This window comes from Salmo salar, chromosome 24 (genome assembly GCF_965601325.2).
Source record: "Salmo salar chromosome 24, fSalSal1, whole genome shotgun sequence".
Lineage (NCBI taxonomy): Eukaryota > Metazoa > Chordata > Actinopteri > Salmoniformes > Salmonidae > Salmo > Salmo salar.
In genome coordinates, this window is record NC_138314.1 from 25,468,648 (window position 1) to 25,488,524 (window position 19,877).

The 19,877-nt window shown below is 43.3% G+C and overlaps 1 protein-coding gene across 1 annotated transcript; it reads left to right on the plus strand.

Annotated features, from left to right (window-relative positions):
• The first annotated feature begins 940 nt into the window (after window positions 1–940).
• LOC106585514 (cationic amino acid transporter 4) lies at window positions 941–13,538 on the plus strand. Its single transcript, XM_014171807.3, has 5 exons — window positions 941–1,040; window positions 2,220–3,276; window positions 3,473–4,191; window positions 8,460–8,568; window positions 10,561–13,538. The coding sequence occupies exons 2-5, from the start codon at window positions 2,295–2,297 to the stop codon at window positions 10,776–10,778; spliced, it is 2,028 nt and encodes a 675-aa protein (XP_014027282.1). The 5' UTR covers window positions 941–1,040; window positions 2,220–2,294; the 3' UTR covers window positions 10,779–13,538.
• Window positions 13,539–19,877: the final 6,339 nt, after the last annotated feature.

A 19,877-nucleotide genomic window follows, 5' to 3' on the forward strand; every position in this document is an offset into this window, starting at 1 on the left:
TGTGTGTTCTGTTCAATGCACATGGAAACCAAGAAGTTGTATTTCTTTGTGAATCTATGTAGAAATGACTGGTTATAGATGACAATGGGGCTGTGATGAGAGTGCAGGAATTTGAAGAATCACTGAAGGCTGTAGTTACTTTTCCATTTGGGTGGCCACTCAGTCACACAGATGCAAAATGAAAATAAGTAACCTTATTCAACCAACTTATCATGTTTGTGATCATTTTTTTTTTACAAAAATGTTATTCATGTTTACCATGATTTTGGCCACTGTAAAATGTGTTAATGAATTAAAAAGTATTTATTATGATTATTGTGACTCATTGTTTCATTATTAGTCTAGATGAGTGACAATAGGCAAAACATTGGTTAAAGGGTATTTAAATGTTGTAGTACTATACAAACTTAGATGATTTGAATATCATTTGTATGCTGATACTGTAGCATCCAGTTATTGTTATTATGGTAGATGAAAATCAACCCTTTTGACAACTTTACTTTAGGCATATGTTACAGTGCAGTCAAAAACATGATTTTCCTGTGTTTTATATATATTTCCACTCTAAAATAATACTGTGAAATTGGATAATGATAATGTTCTTTTAGCATAAGAGCTGTTTGCAATTTCAGCCTGATTTGGTGGGATGGAGTTTTGGCCACCAGGCTTGCCTTCCCACTCAGACCACTCCCAGACAGTCTTAGCTAAATTCTTGCTTGAGAAATTGCTCTTTGCTAAAAAGCTATTGAAAACAATCACAGTAAGGTACTTCATTGTTACCCAGAAATGATTTGAAATTAAGATAAAAACGGCTGCATTGGACCTTTAAACGCTGGCCTTGCGCGTGACCTTATCTGACGGCTGACCCCGTCGTCATCAGATGAACAATAAACTCGTACTGTGCCTTTAAGAATCGAGAGCTCAACCCTCTATCCTCTCGTTCTCCATCTCCACCTTTCTCCCTGTCTGTCGTTGCGGGTTTCAAAGGATATCAACCGGGCCTGAGATAGGCTACTCATAAGCGATATTCAGCATTCAAGGTAAACAAATATTTTTTATTGGTAACCATATTAGAACGTTTTTTTAAATCATATATATTAGACTATATATGCAGAATAGCAGTGATGGTTGAGTTTTTCCCCTGGTTTTTGCTATAATCTACCTATTCCAACACCTTGTTCTTGCCATAATAAAAATATATATAAAACGCAGACAAGTACAATTTAATAGAATAATCAGCAATCGCCATCGCTTTATTGAAATAGCCTATAGTTTGTCATTAATAACATTTGTATGAGTTTCCATTTTGTTATAAATTATTAATGTGGCTGGTTTTTGTAAAAACGACGCACTTAAAGCGATTCATTCTCGCCATGACTCCACAATTATTACACGAATCACAGTTATTATGGAGGACGAATGTATGGTCGCTTCACTTTGTATCGGTGTTTATTTCAGTAGGGAATAAAAGCTTTACGTAATGTATTTCTTGCAATGAGGGCGGCAGAACTCGCCATATGCCTGCCGTACGCAGTAATTGGAAACGGTACATCAAAAAGAGTCCGATCCCGGGCTGGTCCCATTCTATCACATAAAGCGTAGTAGCCTTTGATGATTGATTTTGGCTCCACAGCGTTTAACCTAGCCAAATAGTTGTGTGTTCGGTTAGGCTACTTTTATTTGCTGGGATATCGGTACCTTTTAGTCTTCGCAGGATGAAAGCTGAATATAGCCTTACATAGGCTACAATAGGATATTACCTTCAACATTAGTCTTCAAGTGAATAGAATACGTCTCAAACAGTCAGAGCAGATCAAACAGATCTCTTTATCATGGGCAGTTATTAATCAGTAATAGGCAAAATGATATCTTTCAACACATGCATTAAATTGCATAATTTATAGATATGCCTATTTATAAATTTTACATTACTCAGATAGTCCTAACTGAAATGTATCAAGCTATCCTAATAAGTCAAGTTGAAGAATATTAGTCTTCAATTCTAAAAATAGAAAAGCAATAGTTTCCACCTTCCACTTGATAAGGGCAGAGGTGTAATACAACATGCTCAGAAATAGGCAGCAGTGGTGAGGGGATGGAGTCATTCAGATAAAGGTTAGATGAAGCCCTCATTAGGATGAGTTGCTTTTGTCTACCTGCTCTGCGGTCACAGGCTTTGTCCCTGTATGATGGTATGTATATGTATTTTTGTCTCTCAGGTCAGTTGATCAGGAGGAGAATGGATCCAGTTTGAGCATCTTGACTGATAAGTTGCCGAGTGTGATCCTGTAACCATGGCGACCTGTGGGCGTGGCTGCGTCCCGGCAGTGCGTTTCTGCCAAAGGCTGAACCGACTGAAGACCCTGGATGATGACTTGATGGTGACATCAATGAAACGCTGCCTGACCATGGTGGACCTGGCCCTGCTGGGTGTTGGGGGCATGGTGGGCTCTGGCCTCTACGTCCTGACAGGCACTGTGGCCAAGGACACCGCGGGACCTGCCGTGGTCCTCTCCTTCCTCATAGCAGGCATCGCCTCCCTGATGGCCGCCCTCTGCTATGCTGAGTTCGGAGCTCGCGTGCCCAGAACGGGCTCAGCCTACATGTTCACCTATGTTTCTTGTGGAGAGATATGGGCCTTTCTCATTGGCTGGAATGTAGTGTTGGAGTACATGATTGGTGGGGCCGCGGTGGCACGGGCGTGGAGTGGTTACCTGGACTCCATGTTTAACCACACTATCCAGAACTACACAGAGAACCACATAATGAAGTGGAATGTTCCCTATATCGCCCACTACCCTGACCTGCTGGCCGCCGGGATTCTAGTGGTTGCCACCATCTTCATAACCTTCGGAGTGCGAGTCTCCTCTTGGCTGAACCACATCTTCTCCGCTGTTAGTCTGGTTGTCATACTCTTCATCTTGGTGTTTGGCTTCGTGCTGGCCGACCCAGTCAACTGGAGCCAGAAAGAAGGAGGTTTTGCACCGTTCGGTGTGTCTGGGGTTATGGCGGGCACAGCGACCTGCTTTTACGCATTTGTTGGCTTCGATGTGATTGCAGCCTCCAGCGAGGAGGCAAAGAACCCCCAGCGAGCCATTCCCATGGCCACGGCCATCTCCTTGTGCATGGCAGCCACAGCCTACATCCTGGTCTCCACTGTCCTCACTCTCATGGTGCCCTGGCACTCCCTCGATCCCAACTCAGCTCTGTCTGACGCCTTCTTCCGCCGAGGCTACAGCTGGGCTGGCTACATCGTGGCAGTAGGGTCCATCTGTGGTAAGTGTCTCTTGAAAGACTTAGCCACTGTAACCACACCAATGTATCATGTCATTGAGTTTCTTTGGGTCAGTTGATGATATAATTGATTGAAGGGCAAATGTGTATGACTTTTATTTATCTTGACTTCATACAGTAGCTCTCTGTTTTGATTGCATTGATGATCATGTGACTCTCTGTCCATCCCCTCTTCCAGCCATGAACACAGTGCTCCTCAGCAACCTCTTCTCCCTCCCTCGGATTGTTTACGCTATGGCGGAGGATGGCCTCTTCTTCGCCTTCTTCGCCAAAGTCAACCCTGTCACCAAGGTCCCTGTGAATGCCATCTTGGTGTTTGGCCTCCTCATGGCCGTCATGGCACTCATCTTTGACCTGGAGGCTCTGGTCCAGTTCCTGTCCATCGGCACCCTCCTGGCCTACACCTTTGTGGCAGCCAGTGTCATCGTGCTGCGCTTCCAGCCTGAGAAGGAGAAGACCAGTTCCAAGGCTAACTCCACTACCTCCCCTAACACCAACTACAACCCAGAGCCCTCACCCGAAGCCTCAGAGTCCCAGATCATAGCTCAGGACAGCGGGGAGCTGAAGGAGTATGAGTCCTTCTCAGACAAGCTACAGCTGGTGGAGATGCAGAAGACCAGGGAACGCAGCGCCCCAGGGGTGTTGAAGGCCCGCTGGGAGCCATACCTGGGCAGGGTGCTGGGGAACTTTGAGCCGGGGGAGGTGGTGGCCTTCTCTGTGCTGGCGGTGATGGTGAGCTCTGTGTCCCTCTGTGCCGTGTTTGTGTTTGGGAGTAACCAGCTGCAGCTGCCTACATGGAGCTTCGCCGTGCTAATAGTGGTGTTTGGCTCAACCTTCCTCCTCAGCCTGGTCGTCATATATGCCCATGAACCACATATCAACACCAAAACCTTCCAGGTGAGCCAAACAAATTCTCAGTTTTTCATTTTATGTCTGCTCATATGCCCAAAGTGTAAATACAAAGCAGTTCACAACTTTGTTGACTTTTACTTTATTGTATATGCCTACACATAAAGTTAGGGGAGTAGAACTAAACCCTCGCCTTAGAATTATTAGTTGTATAACGTTGTCTGCCTGCAGAGTTTCAAGCAGACCACCATAGTCCATATGCCCAAGAATGCCAAGGTAACCTGTCTAAATGACTATCGCCACATTGCACTCACATCTGCAGCCATGAAATGCTTTGAAAGGCTGGTCATGTTTCACATCAACACCATCATCAAATCCATTAATCAAATGTATTTATAAAGCCCTTCTTACATCAGCTGATGTCACAAAGTGCTGTAAAGAAACCCAGCCTAAAACCCCAAACAGCAAGCAATGCAGGTGTAGAAGCACGGTGGCTAGGAAAAACTCCCTAGAAAGGCCAGAACCTAGGAAGAAACCTAGAGAGGAACCAGGCTATGAGGGGTGGCCAGTCCTCTTCTGGCTGTGCCGGGGGGAGATTATAACAGAACATGGCCAAGATGTTCAAATGTTCATAGATGACCAGCTGGGTCAAATAATAATAATCACAGTGCTTGTAGAGGGTGCAACAGGTCCGCACCTCAGGAGTAAATGTCAGTTGGCTTTTCATAGCTGATCATTCAGACTATCTCTACCGCTCCTGCTGTCTCTAGAGAATTGAAAACAGCAGGTCTGGGACAGGTAGCACGTCCAATGAACATGTCAGGGTTCCATAGCCGCAGGCAGAGCAGTTGAAACTGGAGCAGCAGCACAACCAGGTGGACTGGGGACTGCAAGTAGTCATCAGGCCAGTTAGTCCTGAAGCATGGTCCTAAGGCTCAGGTCCTCCGAGAGAGAGAAAGAAAGAAAGAAAGAGAGAAAGAAAGAAAGAAAGAAAGAAAGAAAGAAAGAAAGAAAGAGAGAGAAGAAAGAGAGAGAGTGAAAAAGAGAGAGAGAATTAGAGAGAGCATACTTAAATTCACACAGGACACCAGATAAGACAGGAGAAATACTCCAGATATAACAGACTGACCCTAGCCCCCCAACACATAAACTATTGCAGCATAAATACTGGAGGCTGTGAATGGAGGGGTCGGGAGACACTGTGGCCCCGTCCGACGATACCCCCGGACAGGGCCAAACAGGCAGGATATAACCCCACCCACTTTGCCAAAGCACACACCACTAGAGGGATATCTTCATCCACCAACTTACCATCCTGAGACAAGGCCGAGTATAGCCCACGAAGATCTCCCCCATGGCACAAACCCAAGAGGGGTGCCAACCCGGACAGGAAGATCACGTCAGTGACTCAACCCACTCAAGTGAAGGACCCCTCCTAGGGTCAGCATGGAAGAGCACCAGTAAGCCAGTGACTCAGCCCCTGTAATAGGGTTTGAGGCAGAGAATCCCAGACACCCTGAACCCACTCCAATTTGCATACCGCCCCAACAGATCCACAGATGACGCAATCTTTATTATACTCCACACTGCCCATTCCCACCTGGACAAGAGGAACACCTATGACAGAATGCTCTTCATTGACTACAGCTCAGCGTTCAACACCAGAGTGCCCTCCAAGCTCATCACTAAGCTAAGGACCCTGGGACTGAACACCTCCCTCTGCAACTGGATCCTGGACTTCCTGATGGGCCAACCCCCAGGTGGTTAGGGTAAAGAACAACACATCCATCATGCTGACCCTCAACACGGGTGCGTGCTTAGTTCCCTCCTGTAATCCCTGTTCACCCAAGACTGCGTGGCCACACAACTCCAACACTACGTGGCCGCACAACTCCAACACCATCATTAAGTTTGCTGACGACACGACGTGGTAGGCCTGATCACCGATGACAATGAGACAGCCTATAGAGAGGTCAGAGACAACAACCTCTCCTTCAACGTCAGCAAGACAAAGGAGCTGATCGTGGACTACTGGAAATTGAGGGCCGAGCATTACCCCCATTCACATCGATAGGGCTGTAGTGGAGCAGGTCGAGAGCTTCAAGTTCCTCACATCACTAAGGATCTATCATGTTCCACACACACCAACACGGTCGTGAAGAGAGCACGACAATATCTCTTCCCCCTCAGGAGAATGAAAAGATTTGGCATGGGCCCTCAGATCCTCAAAAAGTTATACAGCTGCACCATTGAGTGCATCTTGACTGGCTGCATCACCGCTTGGTATGGCAACTGCTTGGCATCCGACCGCAAGACGCTATAGAGGATAATACGTACGGCCCAGTACATCACTGGGGCCGAGTTCCATGCCATCCAGGACCTCTATACCAGGCAATGTCAGAGGAAGCCCCTAAAAATTGTCTTAGACTCCAGCCACCCAAGTCATAGACTGTTCTCTCTGCTACCGCATGGCAAGTGATACTGATGTACAAAGTCTGGAACCAACAGGACCCTGAAAACCTTCTACCCCCAAGCCATAAGACTGCTAAATAGTTAGCCCTGGTAGCTATTTGGTTAACTACAGTTGAAGTCGGAAGTTTACATACACTTAGGTTGGAGTCATTAAAACTCGTTTTTCAACCACTCCACAAATTTCTTGTTAACAAACTATAGTTTTGGCAAGTCGGTTAGGACATCTACTTTGTGCATGACACAATTAATTTTTCCAACAATTGTTTACAGACAGATTATTTCACTTATCACTGTATCACTGTATCACAATTCCAGTGGGTCAGAATTCCACATACACTAAGTTGACTGCCTTTAAACAGTTTGGAAAATTCCAGAAAATTATGTAATGGCTTTAGAAGCTTCTGTTAGGCTAATTGACATCATTTGAGTCAATTGGAGGTGTGCCTGTGGATGTATTTCAAGGCCTGCCTTCAAACTCAGTGCCTCTTTTCTTGACATCATGGGAAAATCAAAAGAAATCAGCCAAGACCTCAGAAAAAAATTGTAGACCTCCACAAGTCTGGTTCATCCTTGGGAGCAATTTCCAAACGCCTAAAGGTACCACGTTCATCTATACAAACAATAGTACGCAAGTATAAACACCATGGGACCATGCAGCCGTCATACCGCTCAGGAAGGAGACGTGTTCTGTCTCCTAGAGATGAACGTACTTTGGTGCGAAAAGTGCAAATCAATCCCAGAACAACAGCAAAGGACCTTGCGAAGATGCTTTTTTGACTCATCACATACGCTGCTGCTACTGTTTAATATCTGTCACTTTATTCCTAGTTATATATAGATATAGTATCTACCTCAATTACCTCGTACCCCTGCACATCAACTCAGTACTGGTACCCTGTGTACACTGACTATACAAAACATTCAGAGCACCTGCTCTTTCCATGATATAGACTAACCAGGTGAATCCAGGTGAAAGCTATGACCCCTTATTGATGTCACTTGTTAAATCCACTTCAGTCAGTGTAGATGAAGTGGAGGAGGCAGGTTAAAGAAGTATTTTTAAGCCTAGATACAATTGAGACATGGATTGTGTATGTGTGCCATTCAGAGTGTGAATGGGCAAGACAAAAAATGTAAGTGCCTTTAAACAGGGTATGGTAGTAGATGCCAGGCACACCAGTTTGTCAAAAACTGCAACGCTGCTGGGTTTTTCACGCTCAACATTTTCCCGTGTGTATAAAGAATGGTCCACCATCCAAAGGACATCCAGCCAACTTGACACAACTGTGGGAAGCATTGGTGTCAACATGGGCCATCATCCCTGTGGAACGCTTTCGACACTTTGTAGAGTTCATGCCCTGAAGGTGTTCCTAATGTTTGGTATACTCAGTGTATATAGCCAAGTTATCGTTACTCAATGCATATTTATTGTTAAAATCTACTCAGTCTGACTCGAACGCAGTAGATAGGAACTGCAACATTTAATGTGACATTTTCACCCAGCTCTGAAGCTGAGTCACAGCAGACACTCACTCTCTGCTGTGTGGTTGATCTGCTGTTCATACAAAATAAAAGCTGTTTCTGTGAGCTCAAGCAGGGCCCACGTTCCCTCTGGCACCAACCTAATATAATATCTTGTCATTAAGACCTGATCATTCTGCTGAATTATATTAAGTACTCCTATTGGGACTTTTAATATTTTAGTCAAGACTAGTGGTCTTTTAGGCTCTCCAACTTCCTTTTTTTCAATGACAAACACTTATTGAATTAAGGAAGGCATTGATTATTTGACACATTTTAATACATGTCAGAATGATGGTTGTTTGCTGTTGTCATTCTTCTAGGTACCCTTGGTCCCATTCATCCCTGGTGCAAGCATCCTCATGAATGTGTTCCTAATGCTGAAGCTCAGCCCAATGACCTGGATCCGCTTTACCGTATGGGTGGCTGCAGGTAAGATTACTTCCACTAATGGCACAAATATGTGTTGTGTGAGGACCATGTGCTATGTACCTCAGACACGTCCTGTAAACCAAACATCATGTCAGACAGAACTGGAGCTGTTGCATACAATGGTTGAAATACTGTGCCTCTTAACCTAAATGATCGATTAATAGTATGGATACTTATTACTGGTTGATCATAGACAACAGGATATGAAACAGGGCTTTATTAAATTATTAGTACATAGCACATGTTTGTATTAAAACATATGCAGGTTACTTTTTGTGTTTACAGAGAGTAAACCTACCAAGTAAGTCAAGGCCTGACTGGAGTGAGTTAACCCTTTCCTAGCCTGCGCCTGCTGCAGTTCGAAGATATTTAGGCTACATAGCGCATTGATGTGAATCACACTGCTGCTCTCTAATTTATTTGCGCCTTACATATTGTGGTTGCTGTGGATGGCTGTTCACAAATGTATATGCTGTGTATTTTAACCCAATAATGGTTGAATTGAAGAAGTTTAAACTGCTTATCAATCATTGTTTTTGCGATCAGTAGTGTATTCATTACGGAAACCATTTACTGTTGAAGAACCAAATGGAAGCAAACAGAGCAAAACTAGAGTTTCTGTTGGACAAATTCAGGTAGGTCCCTCCCTGTTTTGTTCCGTTTGCTTCCGTTTAAGAAATGTTTTGCAACAGAATCGGAGTAATGAATACGCCCCAGTGGACAGCCAGTGAAAAAAGCACTCTTGCAACAGCTGCAATGCGGATCCTAGCCTATGGAATAAAAGTTTGAGTTCATCCCTTCTAAACTGCCTCATGGTATTGTGCTCCATTATTGTAAAAAACAAGTTTAATTTAAGAAGACCACTAGTGGGGCTTTTATTCTCTTCATGGAAAATTACCATCTAGTTTTTCACATGCAAATAGCACTTTCGGTAGTGCTCAAAGCACGCTATTCCGAGTGCTGCATTTTTTTAGCAGTTCGAGGCAATGAGCCTTATCAGTCCTCCATGACAACAAAATCAAAAACAACAGATTAGGCTGATTAGTCCTTAGTTTTTGGGTTATGCTCAGATAAAACAATTTGGCTGATCTATATTTCCATATGAATCTATATTTCCATCTTTTCAATTCATATTCTTGAAGATCAATGGGTATTAAATTAATTGGACTGACTGGAAATCTGGCAGACCCAGTTAGATTTTTTTACATTTAAAGATATAGCCTAATCATATTATCTGTAGTAGAAAGCGATCGGTTAGAAGAGGCCTACTGTACATAACCAACCCATAAAGAAAAATGCAACATCCATTTATGGCCAGCCATGTAAACTCTAACATTGATTTATCCTGCAATAGAGGTATTAATATTTGTCTTCTTCTAATGCTTCTTAAACAGGTTGATATTTATTGGGACGAGTCATGTCCTTGAGGCAAAACGGAGCGATTTCTGCTAGATGGGTCAGCTGCAAATTCAAAATTGGCTATATTGTAAAAATCAATGAAAACAAAAAATGTGCATTTTGGTCTTCATTTAAGGTTAGGCATTAGGGTTAGCGGTGTGGTTAAGTTCAGGTTTAAAATCACATTTTATGACTTTGTGCCAGCTACTAACCTGTGCCTCTTAAGGGGAAAGTAATCTAAAAGTAACTGAAAGTAATCTGATTACATTACTGAGTTTGGGAAATCCAAACGTTACGTTACTGATTGTAATTTTGTTCAGGTAGGCCTAACTAATAACTGTAACGGATTACATTTAGAAAGTAACCTACCCAACCCTGCCTGTCTGCCTACAGAGGCTTCACAGGGAATATTGAACATGACAGGGGCTGGGCCATGTCTAAGTAATCAATTCCTAGCACCATATTCCTGCTATAGCTGTGTCTTCTCAATGGATAAGCACATACAGTATGACAGTATAACAATAACAATAGCATATTTGTGTGATTCTGTAAGCATGTGTTTTGGTCCTAACAGTATATGTTGCACCTCTCTAGGTCTACTGGTGTATTTTGGCTATGGGATATGGCACAGTAAGGAGGGCCTGAGGGAGCTGCAGCCCAAGGACATGGCTGCCAGGTACGTGGTGCTCCCTAGTGGCAGCCTGGTAGAGACAGTCCAGTCAGTGCAGCCGAACGGACATGGGGACGCCAGCGCCCTCCACACCACCCCCTCCCCCGCCCAATCTGCTGAAGAGCAGCAGGCAAAGAGATGATGTGTAGGAACTAGGAAGGGAGCCATTTTTATTTCAGTGGGCCGTTATCGTCTATCTGCTCCTACTCATACATTACCTCACTCTCTTCTCTTCTGACTTCCCTCTAGTGACTGGCCTCATACAATCAGTGTGTACTGCCACAAGGCTGTGTTTCTCTGCATTAGTAAGCACACATCACACAATGACATTTACGCTCTCTCATTATGAAACATATTTATATGTATTTTTCCATATTGTATCTGTTAATATGGGAACATAGTAATAAAGCTATCTAGCATTGTTTAGGATATTGCTATTGGTTATAATCACTGTATTTATTTAAATGGTAGATAAACCAGCACAGGTGGTATTTCCTTGTTAGCAACTCCTCAATTGATCCGCTTTTTAATGTCTCCCAGTCACTCACAATTGAATGTGTTTGTAAGTAGGATGGTGCTTTTGATCATAGCATACATTGAGTCATGCTGATTATAGCTGGTCATGCTGATCATAGCATACATTGAGTCATGTTGATCATAGCTGGTCATGCTGATCATAGCATACATTGAGTCATGCTGATCATAGCTGGTCATGCTGATCATAGCATACATTGAGTCATGTTAATTTGCTGCATTTTTTGTTTTGCAAGCACTGGAATGAATGGACCTTTTTTAGACACATCCATGTACAAACACATATTCACATTTGCTTTCTCTCGCTCACACACACACACACACACACACACACACACACACACACACACACACACACACACACACACACACACACACACACACACACACACACACACACACACACACACACACACACACACACACACAAACACACACAAGCATTATTCTTGCCTGAGGAGAGACTAGGTTCTGTCAGTGGGTCATGTGGGTCCACTTACAACCCCTGGGACCACCTCAAGATCCCCCTCAGTCCCCCACACTGGTGGCTGCTCAGCCAAATGCAAATCATTTACATACATTTTCTGTTTTAATGATTATTTCGGACTTGTTTCATGTAGTTTCTGAGCTGTGAAACAGTATATTTTATCATTTTAGTTTTGCATTTCACTGATGGCATATCATAAAAATATTATGTTCTATTTTGGGATGTTTTTGTACCTCGCTTCCTATCATAATGCCCCGGCTCCACTTGTTAATGTTCTCTGTCTCCATCACTCTCTTCTTCTAAGGCGGAGTAGACCTTTCAACCTCTCACTTAATCCACTGACTCCCATCCAATGACCTCATTCACTCTTATGTGTCCCAGATTTTGCGTATCTACCGAGAAGGGTTTTTTCCCAATGCACAAAACTAGACAGCAACCCATTCCCCTTCTGTGTGCTAGCATGAGATTAGATTATACAACCATCTGATATAAAAGCATCTGGATTATTTTAGCTATGGTTTTGTTCTCATTTCTCCTCATACACAAGAGTGATAATGCGAGACGAAAGTTATAAACATGTGTTTTAATATATGCTTTTTGTAAGGCAAGCACAAACCCAGTTCATGATGTACCTGAACAGAGTATTTGGTGGTGCTGCTGCTTAGAAGCATATTAACAAACAGGAAATGGGTGTTTTGTCAGACTATGCCAGCCATAGGACATCTCTTATCCTCATGAGGCCTCTGTAATCCGACAGATTTGCAGCAGTCCCTGCGGTTGCCCAATAGCTTGATCTAGATTACACACACACACAGATCACTCTCACTCACAGTGCTGGATTACACTGACCGCCTCAGAGAGGGATTGCACTCTCACACCCAGTTACTCACTACCCTCTCTGATAGCACAGTGTTCGAGAGGGCAGTAAGATTTCATGACAACGTAACAGTGTCTCAATGTGATAATTGTAACATTCCCATAGCTAAAGTTTTCAGTCAAATCCTGAGAACTGATTATTTTGTTACCCATATAAGGTGTATATTTGTCTGTTTGTCACGTTTGGAGATTGCGGTAAAACATCTACCATTTATTTGTATATTAATAATGTAACTACAACATTGCCTTGATGTTATTAGCGTTTTCTATATATCACAGTCCTTAGAATGATGAAAAATAAGCATGAGTCCCTCACTACCGGCTACCAACCTCACAAGTGTCTGTAGCTCACCTCTTATTTATCACTATTTATTAATTATTGTAAACATACATATTTTAAACATACATTTGATTATGTAAATATATGACACATGCAACCAATGGCCTTAAATATGTTTTCATGGTTACAGAATGATTCCCAAAGCATACGTGAAATGTAAACAACTTTAGTTGTTCAGGGAGCTTTTCTCCTCTATCCAAGTAGTTTACCCTGTTATAATCTCAGTATTTATTCATCGGATATTATATTCTAAACTGCTATATTCCATTCAATTGATTTCAACAACAGATACAGCCTTTGAAATAATCAAATGTTGGTGGATGTGGGGATAACAACATATTAAATGGATTTTTGTACAACTTTGCACATAGTTTAAGATTTTAACTGCAAACGACTGTATGTGTCTCTCTACCAGTGTGTCTCTGTTTTTCCTGCGTGGGCAAGTGACAGGTGTTGACATTATGGTGCTTTTGGCAAGCTGAACATTTCCTCACCTCGATGAGTTACGTTTTCTGTCTTGTGTGGCAGTAAGCACAGTGCGCTATGAGCTCTGACTGTACCTATGTACTCTGTACTTACACATCCAAATTGTAAGTATTTTTTTGTTGTATAAAGTCTAAAAGAAGCTGTGTTATTTCGTGACAAATAAATGTTTTGAAGCAGCATTCTGAATATTGTTATTATTACAGGGTTTCTTGCCCATACTATTAACATAACTAAATAGATTATACACTGTCCATTTAGCTTTTAGAGATAAGTACTGTGTGTTAACAATTAGGCTAAATCAGTTTGTCAAGCAAGAGACAAGCATACCACAGGCAACACATTAAAGACACTCCAGCTACAGTATTTATTTTACTTTTTCCATTGAAAAATTATATTACAAGTATAAATAGAGTAAATTACACACACTTAAGGGTAAACAATTGTGTTTTTCTAGACACAATTGTGAAATTGAAGGAGTTGGTCTGATGGGTGCTCTCTAATGTCATGCCCCCCCCGCCCCCCCCCCCCCCCCACAATAGAGCACAACAGAGGCCACCCGCCCACTTGTGCCATGTTATTTGGTATTTGGTATTTTATTAGGATCCCCATTAGCTGTTGCAAAAGCAGCAGCTACTCTTCCTGAGGTCCACACAAAACATGAAACATAATACAGAACATCATTAGACAAGAACAGCTCAAGGACAGAACTACATACATTTTTAAAAAGGCACACGTAGCCGACATATCAATGCATACACACAAACTATCTAGGTCAAATAGGGGAGAGGCGTTGTGCCGCTAGGTGTTGCTTTATCTGTTTTTTGAGACCAGGTTTGCTGTTTATTTGAGCAATATGAGATGGAAGGAAGTTCCATGCAATAAGGGCTCTATATAATACTGAACATTTTCTTGAATTTGTTCTGGATTTGGGGACTATGAAAAGACCCCTGGTGACATGTCTGGTGGGATAAGTAGTGTGTCAGAGCTGTGTGTAAGTTGACTATGCAAATATTTTGGGATTTTCAACACATTAATGTTTCTTAAAAAGGAAGAAGTGATGCAGTCAGTTTCTCCTCAACTCTTAGCCAAGAGAGACTGGCATGCATAGTATTTATATCAGCCCTCTGATTACATTTAAGAGCAAAACATGCCGCTTTGTTCTGGGCCAGCTGCAGCTTAACTAGGTCTTTCCTTGCAGCACTGGACCACACGACTGGACAATAATCAAGATAAGACAAAACTAGAGCCTGCAGAACTTGCTTTTTGGAGTGTGTTGTCAAAAAAGCAGAGCAGGTCTTTATTATGGCTAGACCTCTCCCCATCTTTGCAACCATTCAATCTATATGTTTTGACCATGACAGTTTACAATCTAAGGCAACGCCAAGTAATTTAGTCTCCTCAACTTGTTCAACCGCCACACCATTCATTACCAGATTCAGCTGAGGTCTAGCACTTAAGGAATGATTTCTACCAAATACAATGCACTTAGTTGTAGAGATGTTCAGGACCAGTTTATTACTGGCCACCCATTCCAAAACAGACTGCAACTCTTTGTTAAGGATTTCAGTGACTTCATTAGCTGTGGTTGCTGATGCGTTTATGGTTGAATCATGTTTAAAGCCAGTGGCAGATCATTGGTAAAAATAGAAAAGAGTAGAGGGCCTAGAGAGCTGCCTGCGGTACACCACATTTTACATGTTTGACATTAGAGATGCTTCCATTAAAGAAACCCTTTGAGTTCTATTAGATAGATAGCTCTGAATCCACGATATGGCAGAGGTTGAAAAGCCATAGCACTTAAGTTCTCAACAACAGGTTATGGTCAATAATATCAAAGGCTGCACTGAAATCTAACAGTACAGCTCCCACAATCTTCTTTCAACCAATCATCAGTCATTTGTGTCAGTGCAGTACATGTTGAGTGCCCTTCTCTATAAGAATGCTGAAAGTCTGTTGTTAATTTGTTTGTTTTGTCAAACACAATTTTTTTCCCAACAATTTTCTAAGAGCTAGACCAACTGAAACTGAAGCCTCGGGAGTCAAGGTTGCTGATAGGCTCAATAGGATGTGGTGATAAGTATTTGGCGTGACCTTGAACAATAAGACACTAACAAAAGGTGGGATCCTCTGAATAGGCACACGATACAATTGCAATCAGTCGATATAATCAACAACTATCATCAGAAATCAAGCGATATGAATCAGACAGTGGGGCACCGCCTGACCCACTAGTTGGTCAGAAGTTTCAAATCATGGTGTAGATGTATTGTAGATCCAATAGCACTCAAGAAATGTTCCTGCCTACTATGGATCATATTAGCGGGCTATCCAACACTTAAAAGAAACACCCTCGTCCACTTATCCTCGCCTTATATCTTTGGGGGAATCCCCATTGCCATCTTGGGGAGCGGTCCAAATGATTAGCCAAGCAGGGGAAGTTTGCAACTTAAGGCCCCCCTCCCTCATTTTTAGTCGAGATTGCGAGTGTACAATTATGTTCACTCCGGGCCTGAAACTACCCATAATTCAATTTGCGACAATTGCACATCCGCTAAGAAAAGTCAGCGAAAACTTAAAAACAAAATCAATGGAGAAGTCAACATACAAGTCTAAGTAAAAATGAATGTAAATAAGTTAGAAATTGTGCTACTAATGCACATGACGGCACAAACACGTCTCGTAAAAGGTAAATATGTTTTTGTTTGGAAATAGTAGAAATAAAACATTTTCCTTTTTCAGAAATTCCAGCTAGGCAGGCTAACGTTATTTAGCTAATTCATTTGCTAGCTATCATACAGTAGGTGTATATTAATAATTATATATTTAATATAAGTAGACATGCACTCATAGCGCATATAAAGCACCCACAAGCTACAGGTGGCTGAAAACACAATCATCGCGAATGCGCTTTTGTTTAATCATTACCCGTTTGGGGGAAGTAGGCTGTAATTCGATGATAAATTAACAGGCACCGCATTGATTATATGCAACGCAGGACAAGCTAGTTAAACTAGTAATATCATCAACCATGTGTAGTTAACTAGTAATTATGTTAAGATATATATTTTTTTATAAGATAAGTTTAATGCTAGCTAGATACTTACCTTGGCTCCTTGCTGGACTCACATAACAGGTGGTCAGCCTGCCACGCAGTCTCCTCGTGGATTGCAATGTAATCGGCCATAATCAGCGTCCAAAAATACCGATTACCGATTGTTATGAAAACTTGAAATCGGCCAATGCGATTAATTGGTCGGCCTCTAGTTCAGGTCTGGAGTTTGGGCTGGCCATGACAGGGTCTTGATCTGGTGGTCCTCCATCCACACCTTGATTGACCTGGCTGTGTGGCATGGAGCATTGTCCTGCAGGAAAAACCAATCCTCAGAGTTGGGGAACATTGTCAGAGCAGAAGGAAGCTAGTTTTCTTCCAGGACAACCTTGTACGTGACTTGATTCATGCGTCCTTCACAAAGACAAATCTGCCCGATTCCAGCCTTGCTGAATCACCCCAGATCATCACTGATCCTCCAAATTTCACAGTGCGTGCGAGACACTGTGACTTGTAGGCCTCTCCAGGTCTTGCACCCACTGTGAAATTTGGTGGAGGATTCGCTCGGAGGCGTCCGCATGGTCCTAATGCACACCGGGGGGGACAAAAATGCCATTTCAAAATGTAGGGGGGACATGTCCAGACGTGACGCTTGGCATTCAGGCTAAAGAGTTCAATCTTGGTTTCATCAGACGAGAGAATCCTGTTTCTCATGGTCTGTGAGTCTTTAGGTGCCTTTTGGCAAACTCCAAGCAGGCTGTCATGTGCTTTTTACTGAGGAATGGATTCCGTCTGGCCACTCTGGCGCCCGGAGAGGATGGCTGCCGTTTATGGGCTCTTAACCAACCATGCTATTTTGTTTGTTTTTTCACATTTTTTGTAACTTATTTTGTACATAATGTCTCTTATGACCGAAAAGAGCTTCTGGAAATCAGAACAGCGATTACTCACCTTGAACTGGATGAAGAATTTCTCTTTAAGGAGTCGGACCACAGGGATTTACTCCAGACACCCGAACAGGCCCTCATCCCTGTCATTCGCAGGAGAAAGAGACGAAAAAGATATCGCAGGGAGAGATCGGGGTGCCTTGTGAAGATCCGCCGACGAGTGGCTAATCTGCCCTTGCCATCCATACAACTGGCCAACGTACAATCGCTGGAAAATAAATTGGACGAGCTACAAGCATATATCTCCTACCAACGGGATATTAAAAACTGTCATATCTTATGTTTCACTGAGTCGTGGCTGAACAAAGACATGAATAACATACAGGTGGCGGGTTATACACTGCATCGGCAGTATAGAACAGCAGCCTCTGGTAAGACAAGGGTTGGCGGTCTATGTATATTTGTAAACAACAGCTGGTGCACGATATCTAAGGAAGTCTCGAGCTATTGCTCGCCTGAGGTAGAGTATCTCATGATAAACTGTAGACCACATTATCTACCTAGAGAGTTTTCATCTGTATTTTTCGTAGCTGTCTACATACCACCAAGACGGCACTCAATGAGCTGTATACCGTCATAAGAAAACAGGAAAGCGCTCATCCAGAGGCGGCGCTCCTAGTGGCCGAGGACTGTAATGCAGGGAAACTTAAATCCGTTTTACCAAAATTCTATCAGCATGTTAAATGTGCAACAAGAGGCAAAAACACTCTAGACCACCTTTACTCCACACATAGAGACGCGTACAAAGATCTCCCTCGCCCTCCATTTGGCAAATCTGATCATGACTATATCCTGATTCCTGCTTACAAACAAAACTAAAGCAGGAAGTACCAGTGACTAAGTCAACAAAAAAGTGGTCAGATGAAGCAGATGCTAAGCTACAGGACTGTTTTGCAAGCACAGACTGGAATATGTTCCAGGATTCTTCTGATGGCATTCAGGAGTACACCACATCAGTCACTGGATTCATCAATAAGTGCATCGATGACGTCGTCCCCACAGTGGCCGTACGTACATATCCCAACCAGAAGCCATGGATTACAGGCAACATCCGCACTGAGCTAAAGGACAGAGCTGCCACTTTCAAGGAGCGGGACTCTAACCCAGAAGCTTGTAAGAAATCCTCCTATGCCCTCTGACAAACCATTTAACAGGCAAAGCATCAATACAGGACAAAGATCGAATCATACTACACTGGCTCCGATGCTCGTCAGATGTGGCAGGGCTTGCAAACTATTACAGACTACAAAGGGAAGCACAGACGAGAGCTGCCTAGTGACACGAGCCTATCAGACAAGCTAAATATCTTCTATGCTCGATTCGAGGCAAGTAACACTGAAACATGCATGAGAGCACCAGCTGTTCCGGGCGACTGTGTGATCACGCTCTCCGCAGCCGATGTGAGTAAATGACTACCGACCCATAGCACTCACGTCTGGAGCCATGAAGTGCTTCGAAAGGCTGGTCATGGCTCACATCAACACCATTATGCCAGAAACCATTATGCTAGACCCACTCCAATTTGAATACCACCCCAACAGATCCACAGATGATGCAATCTCTATTGCACTCCACACTGCCTTTTCACACCTGGACAAAAGAAACACCTATGTGAGAATGCTGTTCATTGACTACAGCTCAGTGTTCAACACCATAGTGCCCTCAAAGCTCATCACTAAGCTAAGGACCCTGGGAATAAACACCTCCCTCTGCAACTGGATCGTGGACTTCCTGATGGGCCGACCCCAGTTGGTAAGGGTAGTTAACAACACATCTGCCACGCTGATCCTTAACCCGGGGGCCCCTCGGTTGTGTGCTCAGTCCCCTCCTGTACTCCCTGTTTACTCATGACTGCACGGTCAGCCATGACTCCAACACCATCCTTACGTTTGCCGATGACACAACAGTGGTAGGCCTGATCACCAACAACGATGAGACAGCATATAGGGAGGAGGTCAGAGACCTGGCTGTGTGGTGCCAGGACAACAACCTCTCCCTCAACGTGATCAAGACTAAGGAGATGATTGTGGACTACAGGAAACGGAGGACCGAGCACACACCCATTCTCATCGACGGGGCTGTAGTGGAGCAGGTTGAGAGCTTCAAGTTCCTTGGTGTCCACAGTACCAACAAACTAACATGGTCCAAGCACACCAAGACAGTCGTGAAGAGGGCACGACAAAACCTATTCCCCCTCAGGAGACTGAAAAGATTTGGCATGGGTCCTCAGATCCTCAAAAGATTCTACAGCTGCACCATCGAGAGCATCCTGACTGTTTGCATCTCTGCCTGGTATGGCAACTGCTCAGCCTCCGAACCCAAGGCACTACAGAGGGCAGTGTTAATGGCCCAGTACGTCACTGGGGCCAAGCTTCCTGCCATTCGTGGACCTCTATACCAGGCGGTGTCAGAGGAAGGCCCTGTAAATAGTCAAAGACTCCAGCCACCCTAGTCTAGGTCCAAGTGGCTTCTAAACAGCTTTTACCCCCAGGCCATAACACTACTGAACATCTAATCAAATG

What these genes read in the sequence shown, in the direction of transcription:
- LOC106585514 (XM_014171807.3), top strand. Translation starts at nt 2,295, where the DNA reads ATGGCGACCTGTGGGCGTGGCTGCGTCCCGGCAGTGCGTTTCTGCCAA. An exon ending in TCAACACCAAAACCTTCCAG is followed by an intron (nt 4,192 to 8,459) that starts GTGAGCCAAACA and finishes TCATTCTTCTAG; the next exon opens with GTACCCTTGGTCCCATTCAT. An exon ending in TACCGTATGGGTGGCTGCAG is followed by an intron (nt 8,569 to 10,560) that starts GTAAGATTACTT and finishes GCACCTCTCTAG; the next exon opens with GTCTACTGGTGTATTTTGGC.